General features: G+C 39.5%; 1 protein-coding gene across 1 annotated transcript in view; it reads left to right on the top strand.

Annotated features, from left to right (window-relative positions):
* LOC106060930 (adenosine deaminase AGSA-like) overlaps positions 1 to 16,814 on the top strand; it is a 29,664-nt gene that overhangs the window by 11,447 nt on the left and 1,403 nt on the right. Inside the window, exons 4-10 of the mRNA XM_056043806.1 lie at positions 834 to 980; positions 2,151 to 2,211; positions 3,891 to 3,987; positions 8,775 to 8,888; positions 12,022 to 12,149; positions 13,076 to 13,266; positions 15,142 to 15,299. Coding sequence (XP_055899781.1) covers positions 834 to 980; positions 2,151 to 2,211; positions 3,891 to 3,987; positions 8,775 to 8,888; positions 12,022 to 12,149; positions 13,076 to 13,266; positions 15,142 to 15,299 — 896 coding nt within the window. The remainder of the gene's footprint in view (positions 1 to 833; positions 981 to 2,150; positions 2,212 to 3,890; positions 3,988 to 8,774; positions 8,889 to 12,021; positions 12,150 to 13,075; positions 13,267 to 15,141; positions 15,300 to 16,814) is intronic.

Here is a 16,814-nt window from a genome sequence, read left to right as displayed (position 1 = left end):
GTTTGGACTAGGAACTAATTATCTTCAACTCTGAAGGAACATCCGAAACGTGTAAAACATTTTACATCAAAATTAAATCACCTCTTGAATATTATTTCAATATTTGCGAATATGCAGATCCGACAGGGATCCGACTTCGACGGGGGCCGCCTCTGAGTTTGTGTAACACAAACTCTCTTTGTAATCTTGTTTTTTTTGCCATGAGTATATCATAGTAACTCTTCCTGTACTATCCACACCAGAAACTCTAGATAGCTAGTCTGTTGTTGTTATCCACTATAGATAGGAGTATCTAGGTACACATAATAATTATCTTAAATGAAAGGTCTACGAAGGATGTAATTAAAATTATATCAAGAAAGGTCCAAACATGCTTAATAAAAAAAAAGTTCCCCTTTCAGACCTTGTGGTCTATAGGGCAGATGATGAAAAGGTCATCTGTTTCTGGGGTCTAGAGTTAACGAGGGTGTCATGAGGCCAGCACATCGACCAACTGCCTTTACTTTTCCCCAACTAATGTCAGTTACCCATAAGAGCTGGGTGGACTCAGGGGTGCCCAAAGATCCTGAAATTAAAATCCCAGTCTTTACACGATTCGAACCCGGGCCCCCGGTTCGGAAGCTAAGCGCTTTACCGCTCAGCCACCGCGCCTCCAAACATGCTTAATGATGAGAAAAATGTTTCTTAGTAGATGGGTGAGCAAATTACAGGATTAAGCAGTCTCTCTCTCTCTCTCTCTCTCTCTCTCTCTCTCCCTCCTTCCATCTTTATCTCTGACTTCTTTTGTGAAGTTCTGATTGTACTTATCTACCTCGCCATTGTGCTCTCCCCAGGAGCTGCCCTTCACCTTCATGATCTGGCTATAACCAGTTTGAACTGGGTTGTCAAGAACGTCACCTACAGAGACAACGTGTACATGTATTATGATGATAAAGGCTTTGTACGTCTTGGGGCTTTTGATACTCCTCCAGCAGACAACCGTAAGTCTTAGGGCTTTGGATACTCCTCACGCAGACAACCATAAGTCTTGGGGCTTTTGATACTCCTCCAGCAGACAATCGTAAGTCTTGGGGCTTTTGATACTCCTCTAGCAGACAACCGTAAGTCTTGGGGCTTTGGATACTCCTCCAGCAGACAACCGTAAGTCTTGGGGCTTTTGGTACTCCTCCAGCAGACAACCGTAAGTCTTGGGGCTTTTGGTACTCCTCCAGCAGACAACCGTAAGTCTTGGGTTTTTTGGTACTCCTCCAGCAGACAACCGTAAGTCTTGGGGCTTTTGATACTCCTCCAGCAGACAACCGTAAGTCTTGGGGCTTTTGGTACTCCTCCAGCAGACAACCGTAAGTCTTGGGTTTTTTGGTACTCCTCCAGCAGACAACCGTAAGTCTTGGGGCTTTTGGTACTCCTCCAGCAGACAACTGTAAGTCTTGGGGCTTTTGGTACTCCTCCAGCAGACAACCGTAAGTCTTGGGGCTTTTGGTACTCCTCCAGCAGACAACCGTAAGTCTTGGGTTTTTTGGTACTCCTCCAGCAGACAACCGTAAGTCTTGGGGCTTTTGATACTCCTCCATTAAACAAACTTGATCTGTCTTGTGAAGATTAGTCTCCGGACTTGGTTGTCTGTTGATAAACTTTGGACCCATGGGTTGAATATCTGATGTAATTAATATTTTAAATGTTCCTTCCCTAGTTAATCGTTAACTGGCAAACGATTGAACCTAATTTATCAATAAAATTAATGTTTTATTTAAAGTACAATGTAACCGTTTTCTTCTCTCCTCTGCAAAAAAATGAAATGACTTTCCAGTGGCGTAGCTATAGGGGCGGTTAGATCCAAATTCGAAAATCCCCTCTGCCCACCACTAGAGGGGTTCCCCCAAATGAGTATCCGAAATTTGTTTTTACATTAAATATCACGCCATTATCTCATGTTACGATGTCGAATGTCAAAATTCAGGGGCCCCTTCAGAGATCATGCCCCCACGGCCCCCAAATCCTTAGCTACGTCACTGTGACTTTCTATTTTCACATTCTATTTCCATATGCGTACCAGTGCTCAGAAGAAGACTTTTCTTTATCTATATGCTTTATAATTAACCTAATCCATTATTTATCAGTACATAATATTTCGATGTAATTGTGTCTTCAAGCCTGGAAGCTTGTGAAGTCTCAGAGAGCTGCAGCGGCTGATCAAGACATATTTGACGAAGAGTAAGTTATATGCGAGAATGATTTCGTGGAGAAGGCGGAGTGGGAGGGATGTCATCTTTATAGTTAATAGATGGAAGTGGGAAAATGTAGCTCAGCACTAGCTGGTAGCTGGAGGCGGGCGCAGTGGCTGAGCGGTAAAGTTCTTCGAATCCTCGTGAAGACTGGGATTTCTAATTTCGGGATCTTTAGGCGCCTCTGAGTACATCTAGTTCTAATGGGTACCTGACATTAGTGTTGGAAAAGTAAAGGCGGTTGGTCGTTGTGCTGGCCACGTGACACCTTGTTATCCATTGGCCACAGATACAGATGACTTTTACATCCTCTGTCCTATAGATTGCAAGGTCTGAAATGGGAACTTTACTTTTACTAGCTGGTAGTATCATGAGGCTTACGTCTCCTGGTCTTTGATGTGTTGGTTTTTTTTTTCTTTCATCTTGATCAAAGGATTTGATATCAACGTCAATCGTTCTCTTTAGTAAAGGGGAGACAATGAGCTGGTTTAAAATTAACTCTTTCTCTCCTATTTCACGATACCATCGTTAATTTGAAACCATTAAATTAATTTTTATTTTTCTATAAACATTTATTTGTGTTATATAAAAAGAGCATGCATATCCGTTCAATTCTATACCAAATGAAATATTTTCTGATAACAAAGTAAGAATACGACTAAGAATAATCTTTATTATCCATATGGAAATTTGTCTTACAATGTGCACAATACAATAAACAAAGCATTATAACTATAGAAAACCAAAATATACATACACGATATTTGTAGCATATGCCAGACTTACAGGTGAAAAGTGATATAATCACACCAGATCGTTATTTATTTAGTAATCTAATCGCCAGGGGGGACAAAAGAGTTTTTGTATCAGTTTGTCTTTGCTATTGGTGTTTTGTATCTCTTTTTTGATGGTTAAATCACTAAATCCTGACCCAGGTGGTGATTTTTTTTATTTCTAGAACCTTTTTAGCTTTCTTATGAATGTTTTTATCAAACAGCTGCCCAAATGGGGTTTGTTTTTTTGTTTTTTACCCATGACTTTAACATCAACATTTGGGATTCTCTGGAGTTTAGTTTCATTTTTAGTATTCAGATTGACATTAAAACTCAAAAGACTGCAGAAGTTTAACCCTAACAGGGAAGTGAACTACAAAGGAACAAAATGAATAATTACGTCGGATCACGGGAAATAATTTCGGAGAGAAAGAGTTAAAGTATTGCAAACATATTATATATATATGGCTCCTTTTGTCTCGAAAGGAGATGGACGCGCCCAAAAGAGTCACTGGTTTTGGCTTAATCTTGAGACGGGGCAGAATCTGGTGTGGCTAATCAAGCCAATTCTAGAACGGCAGACATAAACACATGTGAATTACTCTCTTCTATATGTTGTGAACATCATTCATGTTGCGATAGCGAATAGCTCTTGTTCCATCCAATAAATGTGGATATGGTAGAAGAAATATGAATAATATACAGATACAAATTCTACGATTATACATTATATACCTTTTATACTGTTTGATTCGCATAAGAAATGAAAATATTAGTGTTTAGAATGTCGATGAATAAGAAATTATCCTTACACATTTTTTAAAGAATTTGTAAGAAAATTAATAGTATTCTAGTAGAAATACAGGAAATATTCGTTTCGTGTTTCTTTCCACAGTCTACGTAAAAGTATCAGCATGCTATCCAACGACCCACTGGCAACGTATCCGACTATTAGTCTGGTATGGGACAGATTTAATTTGTATTTCGGACAGGTCAGTTGAAATAATCAGATTATTTTTGTTAAAGTCTATTTCATTATGGCATTTAGAGGATAATATTATTTGTTCTGGTCTAAGTACTAGAACATACTGTTCGTCCTGGCTTCCATTTGAGTTATAGTCTTTGCCAGGTAATATTTTTTTGTTCGAATCTAGTTAGTCGGTTTTGCTTAATACAGTGTTTCCCAAACTGTGTTTCCGCGGAACCCTTATGTTCCGAAAGGCCGGAATGTGTTCATGTGTTCCATGTAATATTGGGAATCATTAACTAGTAGACCACGACGTGAATAGACCTCCCCCCCCAAAAAAAAAAAGGTCCGCTAGATATTCAGACTGTGCACAAAGTATTCCTCTCTCTCTCTCTCTCTCTCCCTCCCTCTCCCTCTCTCCCTCTCCTTCTCTCTCCCTATCTCTCTCCCACCCTCCCTCCCTCCCTCCCTATCTCCCTCTTTCCCTCACTCCCTATCTCCCTCTTTCCCTCACTCCCTATCTCCCTCTCTCCCTCACTCTCTCTCCCTCCCTCTCTCTCTCCCTCTCTCTCTCCCTCCCTCTCTCTCCCTCTCCCTCTCTCTCTGCCTCTCTCTCCCTCTCCCTCTCTCTCTCTCTCCCTCTCTCTCTCTCCCTCTCTCTCTCTCCCTCACCCTCTCTCTCTCCCTCTCTCTCTCCCTCTCTCTCTCCCTCTCCCTCTCTCTCTCTTTGTGTTTGTGTGTGTGAGTGTGTAGTTGGGAGGGGAGTCAGGCTTGTTCATTTTTAATACCACTGTGACTCATCCATACTTTAGCATTAAATAGCACACACACACACACAGCACAGTAGTAGTACACACACACACACACCACAGCAGTAGTACACACACACACACACACCACAGCAGCAGTACACACACACACACACACACACCTCAGCAGTAGTACACACACACACAGCACAGCAGTAGTACACACACATTTGATTAGTTTGTCAATGTCTATCATTAGCCCTAAACAACATCCACACTATTGGAATGACACAAATGTCCAAAGTCAAACAAAGATTCACTAACAAGAACTAGTCCACAACCCAATGCTCATTCACAACCTGGCAATCACTCTTTCCAACAAATTCAAAATGCTATGAGTTAAAGGACTCAAATGGTTTAACCTTTCAATCATTCACAAAGTTTCAATACGTTTTTCATCTTGACACTAAACGTGGTCCTTGTACATTTTCGAAAGCAAAGTAAATCCCTTCAATGCCCCTGTCTGTGTGTGTTTATCTGCCGGTATACTTGCCCTAAATGTGAACCATGAAAACTTGAGGCAATAAGCACGAGACTCGTGACCAAGGCTGGCTCTGGGCCAACTTTAATTCCTGCTGTTTTTCTAGCTTCCCCTGACCTCGAAGCTGCAGGTTTCATTGTCTGGCTGTGGTTCCACCTGATTCCCTTGGTGTCAGACTTGTTCAAGGACCACAGCGACCTCCTACAACAAATGTTGAACTAACTGCTGGTTTTAAAAACAAAAGTTTCTAATTGTTTTTAATTTTCAGTTGTTTTTTTTCCTTTTTTTTTTTTTTTTTTTTTAGGAAACCTCAGCTTTTTAGCTTTGACTTCAGTTGTCTAGCTTAGTACATCCTAGGAATCCTTGGGCTTTTGCCTCTTTTCTTTGCCTCTTTTTTGGGCGTTGCCTCTTTTTCGGGCTCTTGGCCTCTTTATTGGGCTTTTTTTTTTTTTCCTCCCTTTTTTTTTTTTTTTTTTTTAAATTTTTTTTTTTTTTTTTCCAAGAAAACATCATTCTAAATTAATAATAACACAAGGAAAATTTCATAAAAAAAAAAAAAAAAAAAAAAAAAAAAAAAAAAAAAAACGTTTTTATCAAAGTCATGTTCCAGGATTTTCAGTATGCTCGCGGAGTAGGCTGCAGCGAAGATCTATAAAATGGTGACAGCAAAGGGTCCAGAACATGATGACAGCAGAGGTCCAATAAAATGATGACAGCAAAGGTCCAGAAAAAGGTGACAGCAAAGGTCCAGAAAAAGGTGACAGCAACGGTCCATAAAATGATGACAGCAAATGTCCAGAAATTGGTGAAAAAAAAAAACATTCACAAAAATTTTTGAAAATGTTCCTTAAAATAAGTATTGCCAAACTATATATATATATATATATTTTTTTAGACTTATGAGTTATTAGCATTCATTTTTATTTATATTATTTTTGCAACAATTTTTCCCTTAAGAACCTAAGACAAAGGACCTCCATCCTTTGTCCTTAGGAATTCTCTGGGGTCTGCTAGAGTTACAAAAATGTACATATAATGAAGCCATTTGGTTTCTATTAAAGTACAGAGCTCAAAGTATGTGTATGAAGAGCTTAAAAAAAAATTATTTCATTTTGGCATATAACTCATTTTAAGATTAAATTTATTTTTATTGTTATTTATTGTAATAGTGTTGTTTTTTTTCCGTTACGGATAAGTATGGCACACATTTCTGCTATTACTAAAACCCGAAAGTGCCTTCATTTAAAAAAAAAAGATATAAAATTTAAAATTGGTTTTAAAAGAAATGTGCAGTTTTCACAATTATTCATTGTGTTTTAAATAAATAAATAAATAATATACAATTTGTTCTATAGATTTTTTATAATATATATTCTTTAAATAATTATATATATATTATGTCATTTTTACTACTCACTTATAAAATAAAATTTTAATGACAAAAAAATGCAAAATTTTGTTAATAAAAAGTCTCTAGAGTTCTCTATGTCATTGTACTACCAAAATAATATACGAAAGGTCATTTGTCAAAGGCTGATAACTATTGGAAAAAGATATCATCTATTTAATTTATTCTAGTATTACCAGATTTATAATTGTAAACATCAGCCGCTCAAAACATTTTTTTCCTTTACTAATATTGTTATAAACCATATATAATATTTTAATTCATATGAATTTCAATATTTTGAAGAAATATTTGTAAAATAGTGCAGAAAAAAATATTAGATTAATCTCTCCAGAAGAAAATGTATTTCTAAGTTTGTTTATATAGCCTCGATTTGATTGTTTCATATCGGCCGTGTGTCTGTACTTCGAATACCTAAAAAATGAATATTTGTCAGAATTTTTTTTTTTTTTGGTTGAACACTATGAAATAGGCCAATTCATTGTTTTACATTGTTCGCCTAGCTTTATTTATAATTTTATTACTTCTGTATCTTAGATTAATAATTTTGGAAAATAGCTTATATTTCTATCTCACGTAAATTTAGCGGCGAAAAAAGAGGGGGTGGAGAACAAGTAATCTACTCTGTATTCACCGGTCACTAAATAGCAGGGCCGGACTTTTATTCATTCTTTACTACGTACAGAATTACTTTACGAGCCTTGCGTGTTGCGAAGTCATACAGTATATCATAAAAATTTTATTTCCTACATAGATCACGCTAAATAGCAAGAATTACCAAATGTTTCAATCTGTCTACGAGAATTGTTGACCTCAAGTAATTCTTTATTAGTTTGAGGCGCCAGAAGCTTCTTTCACCAGATTCCAAAATTACGGGATAATGCCGTTTTTTTTTATCCGCGCGTAGGATTGGCGTTTTCCATATTGAATGACACCCCAAAATGACAATTTTTGTCTACATATTTTAGAAGATTTATATGACTTTTCTAAAGATTTTAATAATTTCCGGAGATTTCCAGGACTTTTTCCTATATTTTGCAATTTTAGGAGATTTCCAGGAGCTCCTGGTAAATCGACAGTAGGCCGAGGAAAATCAGTTATAAGTTATAAAATGGTTTAATTTAATAATTTATACACCTAGAGTAGCGCGGGTCCTATGAAAGTGCGGAGCCCACTGCGGTCGCATAAGTTGAAGTGGCCTAAGACCGGCCCTGCAAAATAGCGGCGTATGCTACGCCGCCGGCCGACTAGTTTTATTAAATTTTGTTTTGTATTTGAAGATTGTGGTTCAGTGTTTTACGTACTGCTTCCTTTCTACGTTTGAATCTTCTCTCCTGAATGCTTTCTAAATTTAGTGATTTTACTAAGTCTTGGTTAACATGTATCTACTTATGCTGTGCTCGAATTCCCATATTAAATTGCGTAAACCCTAAAAATTTACTTTTTTTCTGGTTAGTAAAGTATGCATATTAAATAATTTTTTTCCTTTTTTTTTTAAACTCAAGAAAGTGTCATTTAAAATTTACAGCTACTGTCTTTCTTTTATATAAATGGCATGCTCTTATAAAATTTAGATATTAGTATTTTTTTTATAAAGTGGATTTTTATTAAAACTTTCGAAAAAGTGTATGGGCCTCCACAAGAATTCTTCCCCGGAGCCTCCACATATTTAAATCCGGCACTGGTTACACTAATATTTTAACAATAACGATAGCTATTGTGAGAAATTTTATCTTGGATTTGTGTGTGTGTGTGCGTGCGTGGAGGGGTTGACGCTATTATCTTACTGCTTAGCCAACCCCACTAGGTAACACCAACACTTGTCACGCCTCTGGTTGTCTAGTTATTTTGGCCGTTCCGTGAAAACCTCTGTTGTAAGAGCAATGCTAGCAAGAAGTTTCGATACTCAAACTGAGACGACAGCTCCAAAAGGATATTTGTATTATTATTCACTTTTATTTTTGTCTTCCATTTAAAACTATTTCAAAATTATTTTTTTTCTGTAGTGCCACGTTACACGTTAGATCGAGAAGTAGCCTACGGTTACTAATATGAAGGGTTGAATTCAAAGGGAGCGAACTCAGTACTTTCTATTTTCATGTATATTCTTTTAGGTTATCGGCCTTTTGTTCAATGCAGACATCATGAGAGACTACTACAGACAAGCTCTGGTTGAGTTTAAAGAGGACAATGTCCAGTACATTGAATTGAGAGGTCAGCTACGTGGGGTCAGTGCCTTTTTTTAATACTGGTTTCTACGTTTCAAGCATATTGTAAACCTCTAATCTATTTATGCGTTCTCCTGTTCACACATAGAAACTAAAGGTTTTTATCTCATAGACCAAACATTGTTTCTCCTGAGCTTAATTATCTTCAACAGTCTCTGTAGGACCATACACAACACATAGAAAATACAGTCTGTTTATTGCATGGTTGTAGATGGCTAGGAGGTGCATGCAGTTTATTGCATGGTTGTAGATGGCTGGGAGGTGGACACAGTTTATTGCATGGTTGTCGATGGCTAGGAGGTGGACACAGTTTATTGCATGGTTGTAGATGGCTAGGTGGTGGACACAGTTTATGACATGGTTGGAGATGGCTGGGAGGTGGACACTGTTTGTTGCCTTGTTGTTGATGGCTGAGAGGTGGACACAGTTTATTGCATGGTTGGAGATGGCTGGGAGGTGGACACAGTTTATTGCATGGTTGTAGATGGCTAGGAGGTGGACACAGTTTATGGCATGGTTGGAGATGGCTGGGAGGTGGACACTGTTTGTTGCCTTGTTGTAGATGGCTGGGAGGTGGACACAGTTTATTGCATGGTTGGAGATGGCTGGGAGGTGGACACTGTTTGTTGCCTTGTTGTAGATGGCTGGGAGGTGGACACTGTTTATGGCATGGTTGGAGATGGCTGGGAGGTGGACACAGTTTATTGCATGGTTGTAGATGGCTAGGAGGTGGACACAGTTTATGGCATGGTTGGAGATGGCTGGGAGGTGGACACTGTTTGTTGCCTTGTTGTAGATGGCTGGGAGGTGGACACAGTTTATTGCATGGTTGGAGATGGCTGGGAGGTGGACACTGTTTGTTGCCTTGTTGTAGATGGCTGGGAGGTGGACACTGTTTATGGCATGGTTGTAGATGGCTGGGAGGTGGACACTGTTTGTTGCATGGTTGGAGATGGCTGGGAGGTGGACACTGTTAATGGCATGGTTGTAGATGGCTGGGAGGTGGACACAGTTTATTGCCTGGTTGGAGATGACTAGGAGGTGGACACAGTTTATTGCCTGGTTGTAGATGGCTAGGAGGTGGACACAGTTTATTGCCTGGTTGGAGATGGCTGGGAGGTGGACACAGTTTATTGCATGGTTGTAGATGACTAGGAGGTGGACACAGTTTATTGCCTGGTTGGAGATGACTGGGAGGTGGACACAGTTTATTGCCTGGTTGTAGATGGCTGGGAGGTGGACACAGTTTATTGCATGGTTGTAGATGGCTGGGAGGTGGACACAGTTTATTGCATGGTTGGAGATGGTTGGGAGGTGGACACAGTTTATTGCATGGTTGGAGGTGGCTGGGAGGTGGACACAGTTTATTGCATGGTTGGAGATGGTTGGGAGGTGGACACAGTTTATTGCATGGTTGTAGATGGCTGGGAGGTGGACACAGTTTATTGCATGGTTGGAGATGGTTGGGAGGTGGACACAGTTTATTGCCTGGTTGTAGATGGCTGGGAGGTGGACACAGTTTATTGCATGGTTGTAGATGGCTGGGAGGTGGACACAGTTTATTGCATGGTTGGAGATGGCTGGGAGGTGGACACAGTTTATTGCATGGTTGGAGATGGCTGGGAGGTGGACACAGTTTATTGCATGGTTGTAGATGGCTGGGAGGTGGACACAGTTTATTGCATGGTTGGAGATGGCTGGGAGGTGGACTCAGTTTATTGCATGGTTGGAGATGGCTAGGAGGTGGACACAGTTTATTGCATGGTTGTAGATGGCTAGGAGGTGGACACTGTTTGTTGCCTTGTTGTAGATGGCTGGGAGGTGGACACAGTTTATTGCCTGGTTGTAGATGGCTGGGAGGTGGACACAGTTTATTGCATGGTTGTAGATGGCTAGGAGGTGGACACAGTTTATTGCCTGGTTGGAGATGACTGGGAGGTGGACACAGTTTATTGCCTGGTTGTAGATGGCTGGGAGGTGGACACAGTTTATTGCATGGTTGTAGATGGCTGGGAGGTGGACACAGTTTATTGCATGGTTGGAGATGGTTGGGAGGTGGACACAGTGAGCAAGATACCTTATCACACCTTATCCCATTTAAAACCACAAGTCCTTTACACAAAATTAACATCTTGCATATATGTATGTATTATCTCCTTAATGCCAACTTAAGTTATAGGCTACAGACCCATTTGACAAACCATCGCAAGCCCCTTTTGCTGTTCCCATTTCTTTTTTACTTTTTTTTTCTTTTTTTCTCTCTGTCCCTTTCTCTATATTACTCTCTCTCTCTCTCTCTCTCTTTCTCTCTTACTCTTTTCTTCTCGCTCTCTTCTTCTTTCATTATCTAGTATCTCCTCTCCATCCTTCGCCCCTGTTTCAATCTTTACTCCCTCTCTCTCTCTGAAAAACACACACTTTCTCTCCCTCTCTATCGTTCGCTCCTGTTTCACTCTTTACTTCCCTCTCTCTCTGAAACACACACACTTTCTCTCCCTCTCTATCGTTCGCTCCTGTTTCACTCTTTACTTCCCTCTCTCTCTGAAACACACACACTTTCTCTCCCTCTCTATCGTTCGCTCCTGTTTCACTCTTTACTTCCCTCTCTCTCTGAAACACACACACTTTCTCTCCCTCTCTATCGTTCGCTCCTGTTTTACTCTTTACTTCCCTCTCTCTCTGAAACACACACACTTTCTCTCCCTCTCTATCGTTCGCTCCTGTTTCACTCTTTACTTCCCTCTCTCTCTGAAACACACACACTTTCTCTCCCTCTCTATCGTTCGCTCCTGTTTCAATCTTTACTTCCCTCTCTCTCTGAAACACACACACTTTCTCTCCCTCTCCCCCCCCCCTGTTGTGTTGTCTTTATATGAGAAACAACAAATTTCCATATGGATCAATAAAGCAGTCTTAGTCTTAGTCTTAGTCTGTCTCTCGCCCACACTCTCTCTTCCATCTCTCTCTCCTCCCACTCTCTCCCACTCTCTCCATCTCTTTTCCCCTGTCTCCCTCTCTCCATCTCTCTCCCCCTGTCTCCCTCTTTCTCCATCTCTCTCTTCCTGTCTTCCTCTCTCTTGCAGCTGTAGTTTGAACAGTTTCCTAAGGAGCTTGCCTCCCCACGTGTCTCTAGTTCTCAGAGCTCAACGGGACAACTCACGATGCAGAGTTTGGGGCTGATCTTTACAAAGACGTCACTGACACTTTTGTCCGGGAAAACCCGGATTTTTTCGGAGCAAAGATCATCATGTCCGGACTGAGGTAATTCTTTTTTTTTCAAAAATTCTATCAAGGTCAAGGTAATAGACACACGTGACTCACAATCAGCCAAGTTAGTAGCTTGCATATAAAAAAGAAATAAATAGTAAAGACTCATTATAACATCATGACACGGAGGTCGATGTGGCAGACGATGCTAGGTTCACCAGAGGCGAATAAGCGACAGAATTGAAATAAAAACCCCAGATTTATACTCCAAAAAAAAAAACTCAGGAGGCCTAGCTTTGTATCACTGAGCCACCACACCCGAAGTACAGTAAGCATACGAATGTACGACATATTGGAACCGTCCATATTAGAAACAATAGCACACTCTCAGGGGTCGATGTATGTCGCAAAGTTCAAGTTTTTGGAACCATGAATTAGAAATGTCCATGCATGGATGTAAATTAAATACTTTGGTGTATCCGGTGTACAGGAAGTGACGTTGAGCTGTGTTCTTTTCAAGTTAGATGTTTTATTATTATTACATTAATTTATTTTTTTTTGCAACCTTTATATCTGCAGATTTAAAATCTTCTAAACCAGTGATGCCCAAATTACGGACCGCGGGTCACATCCGGCCCGCGACGTAGTTTCATCCTGTGCGCTGAAACTTCAGCACAAAATGTAGAAAATCCACCATCCAAAAAAGATTTAAAAGTTGAAAAATGTACGTACGTTAGGACCCTCATTATTCTCTGATGGATGGGTACCGTGACCTTTGACATTAGAAAAGAGTTTCTTGAAAAGGGACACGACCAATTAAAAAAGACGCTCTTGCGTTCCCTTCTACCCTTACCAATACAAGTATTTATGTCGAACTTTTTATTTTAAAAAACATCCTCCTGGTTTTATCGTGTTATCGAATTGTTCTTCTTTTATTTTGTTTTAGTAAGACATGTTTGTTGTTGATATTTGTGCTCTAGATACAAACCACAGACTGACATACTTGACGAGGTGAAGTCTGCCATGGCACTGCGTCAGAAGTATCCAAACTTTTTCGCTGGCTACGATCTGGTGGGCCAGGAGGACCCAAACTATCCTCTCTCCTACTACATAGACGCCCTGCTGTACCCGGAGAACACGTTGCCCTACTTCTTTCACGCCGCTGAAACAAGTAGGTATCGAAACTATTGGTCCGATGTCTTTCACGCCGCTGAAACAAGTAGGTATCGAAACTATTGGTCCGATGTCTTTCACGCCGCTGAAACAAGTAGGTATCGAAACTATTGGTCCGATGTCTTTCACGCCGCTGAAACAAGTAGGTATCGAAACTATTGGTCCGATGTCTTTCACGCCGCTGAAACAAGTAGGTATCGAAACTATTGGTCCGATGTCTTTCACGCCGCTGAAACAAGTAGGTATCGAAACTATTGGTCCGATGTCTTTAATTCTACACTGTTGAAAACAAGATTGATGTATCAAGGCTGTACGTTTATTTTTAGTTGGGTTTTTTTTTTTTTAGTTTTAGTTTTATTCCATACCACCACCACCCCCCAACTGAAGGCAGCACAGAAAACCTTCTCCCAGATACCCCCTCCCCCCACTGGTCCACTAATGAAATTGCACCATAGAGCTCTGAGCATGCTATAAGCATGAAAGTAGCGCTATTTAAAAGCAATTATTACTATTATTATTATTAACTTTTTTTTTTTACCTTATAAAAGCGATTCTCTCTACCTTTAAGGTTAAGATACATTTTTTATTTGTTTACAATACCCCACTAACGGCCACCCACCTTGTGACCCACCCCACCGCCAACAGTACAATCATTATTGTTTATTCATCTGAGTAACTGTGCTTTTGATTTTTGTTATCAAATTCGTAACGTTTGTGGATTTATCTAGCGGGATGTGGATGCTAAATATTGGAAATGCTACCAATGGTTTTATGAATAGACAAGGAAAAAACAAGATTACAAAGACAGTTTGTGTGGAAACACAAACTCAAAATCGGCCCCCGAAGTGGTCCACTCAGGCAGGTAAAAAGGCAGGTTTCGATATTTTCAGAAAGATATCAGAATGAAATAATTTCAAAGGCAAATATCATTTCCAAGATTACCTACTCAAAAATATCAGCAACTGGACCACTTATCATTTCCAAGATTACCTAGTCAATAATATCAGCAACTGGACCACATATCATTTCTAATATTACATAGTCAATAATATCAGCAACTGGACCACATATCATTTCTAAGATTACATAGTCGATAATATCAGCAACTGGACCACATATCATTTCCAAGATTACATAGTCAATAATATCAGCAAATGGACCACATATCATTTCCAAGATTACCTAGTCGATAATATCAGCAACTGGACCACATATCATTTCTAAGATTACCTTACCTAGTCGATAATATCAGCAACTAGACCACATACCATTTCCAAGATGACCTAGTCGATAATATCAGCAACTGGACCACATATCATTTCTAAGATTACCTTACCTAGTCGATAATATCAGCAACTAGACCACATACCATTTCCAAGATTACCTAGTCGATAATATCAGCAAACATGTCAGCCATTCCACTATCGCGATAACACAAACTCCTCAGCATTGGTGTGATGTTTCATAGCTCTGGCCATTCTGAAAGACATCAAATAAGAAGCTTCAACAGCTGCTATCTTTTTGTGTATTATGTTTGTTTGTTTTTTGTTTGTTTGTTAAACCAATCATGTCTGACTTTCTTGTCTCAGTTAGCTTGACATCTAAAATACTTTTTTCTACCTTTGTAAGGCTTTGTCCTCTTTTTTGTCCTCCTCTAGGCCTGTCTTGCAACTCTAGTACTAAGGTCCTATCACATGCTACATAGGCCTAAAAAAATTGCCTCAGATCTCTTTTTTTTTTTTCACACCTTCTTTTTGAGCGATTTAATTGATTAGTTCTCATTAGCTTGCCAATGTTTAAGATCAGTTGACTAATTATTCTTACCAAGTGTACATTCCACTGTGTACAGTTAATTTCTTCTACTTAATCCTAGAATGGCAAGAGACTGAAGTAGATTACAACTTGGTGGACGCCATACTGTTGAACACAACCCGAGTGGGCCATGGCTACGGTCTAGCTAAACATCCCAAAATGTCCAGCTTAATGAAAGAAAGAAACATCGCTGTGGAAGTCAATCCCATCTCCAATCAGGTAAGAGCAGGGGCGGACTGGATGTCAAAATCGGCCCGGGCAATTCTATACAATCCGGCCCACAAATTGGATATCAGGGCATCCAGTTCTACTAGCTCTAGGTCTACCTGTCCTCAAAATCGTTATTTTAAGTTGGATAATGTATCGATATTTGTAAACATCCTCTAAATCTTAATTAGAAATATAGACCTTATGTTGCTTATTAACCGCTAAGTGTGTTGGCCCTAAAGGGACGGAGCGTACTAGTTTCACTGTTAACGGATGTAGACTATTACATAATATCGGAGAATGTGTTAGATTTAAATTAGTCTTACATTGTAGAGTCTGTAAAAGATTTCTTTAAACATGACGTTCAGAGAGTCACTTTTATAAAAGAATAGGCTACTATAAAACCTTTAACAATTTAATACTTTCCATAGTGGCATCCATGCGGCCCTTTCGGCGGCCCAACAGGCCCACTTGGGTACCAGCCCACCGGGCATTTGCCCGAATGCCCATATAGCCAGTCCGCCCCTTAGTAAGAGAGTTAACATTTTGCGTGTGGATAATATGTGTATCTGTGCATGTACCTGTATAATGACAGTGTTCACTAGCCAGTACATCTCACTAAAACATAGGCTATATGTTTAATGTAGATATTCATCTGTTTGTTCATGAATCATCGATTTGCTTTTGCACTTTCAAAACTCATTAATGTCAACTTTCAGTTGTAAAAACGACTATGGATTATTTCGTATAGCGTTTTTGTGGGCAGGGCCGAATTTAAATATGTGGAGGCCCGGGGCAGGATTTACTTGGAGGCCCCAACAATTTTTCGAAACTTTTAATAAAGATCCATTTATGAATGAAAATACTTATATCTAAAAGCATGCTATATTTTAGAAGAAAGAAATAAAGTTATATAAATTTAATATAATTTTCTTTTAAAAAAAATGTAATATGCATATTTTAGTTTTAAAAAGTGGTCGACGCACTGTCGTAAATCCAGAGCTGTATTTACTTATTCCGAGCATGCTAAAAACATGTACTTCTTATTCGCGACATATTTGCAAGCCCTAAAAATGCGAAAAAAAAATATTTAAAATGTTTCTAGCTTGTCGAAATTCGCATATATTTGTTGTTGTTTTTTTAAGGCCCTGGTGCTGTAGCCCCATAATATATGCCCTCCCTTAAATCCGGCCCTGTTTGTTGGTATAGAGCCATATTCTGAAGTGGAAAAGCATTCTCATACATCGCGTGTAATCCTCTGGTCTAAACTTAGTAGCTGTCACTGACTGTAGGCCCTACACAAATAACTTATTTAGCACTCATTTGGGATCAGCGGCGTCTAGATTCTTCCAGGCTGTAGCACTTAAGTGTTGCAAGCTGCATAAGGGTCATCACTCCTTTAGGGTTGGCTCCCTTAGTCTTTCCCGTGTATGGCTATAGCCGCAAAGGTTTGGATTTAGAGCTTTCCTTCCTTTAGGTGGGTAGCCAGCCAAGGCTAACGAGCTCCTCCTGTCCGAAGCTTACTGG

Source organism: Biomphalaria glabrata, chromosome 10 (genome assembly GCF_947242115.1).
Source record: "Biomphalaria glabrata chromosome 10, xgBioGlab47.1, whole genome shotgun sequence".
Taxonomy (NCBI): domain Eukaryota; kingdom Metazoa; phylum Mollusca; class Gastropoda; family Planorbidae; genus Biomphalaria; species Biomphalaria glabrata.
The sequence above is the reverse complement of the archived record's forward strand: the minus strand, read 5'-3'. Positions and strand labels throughout refer to the sequence as shown.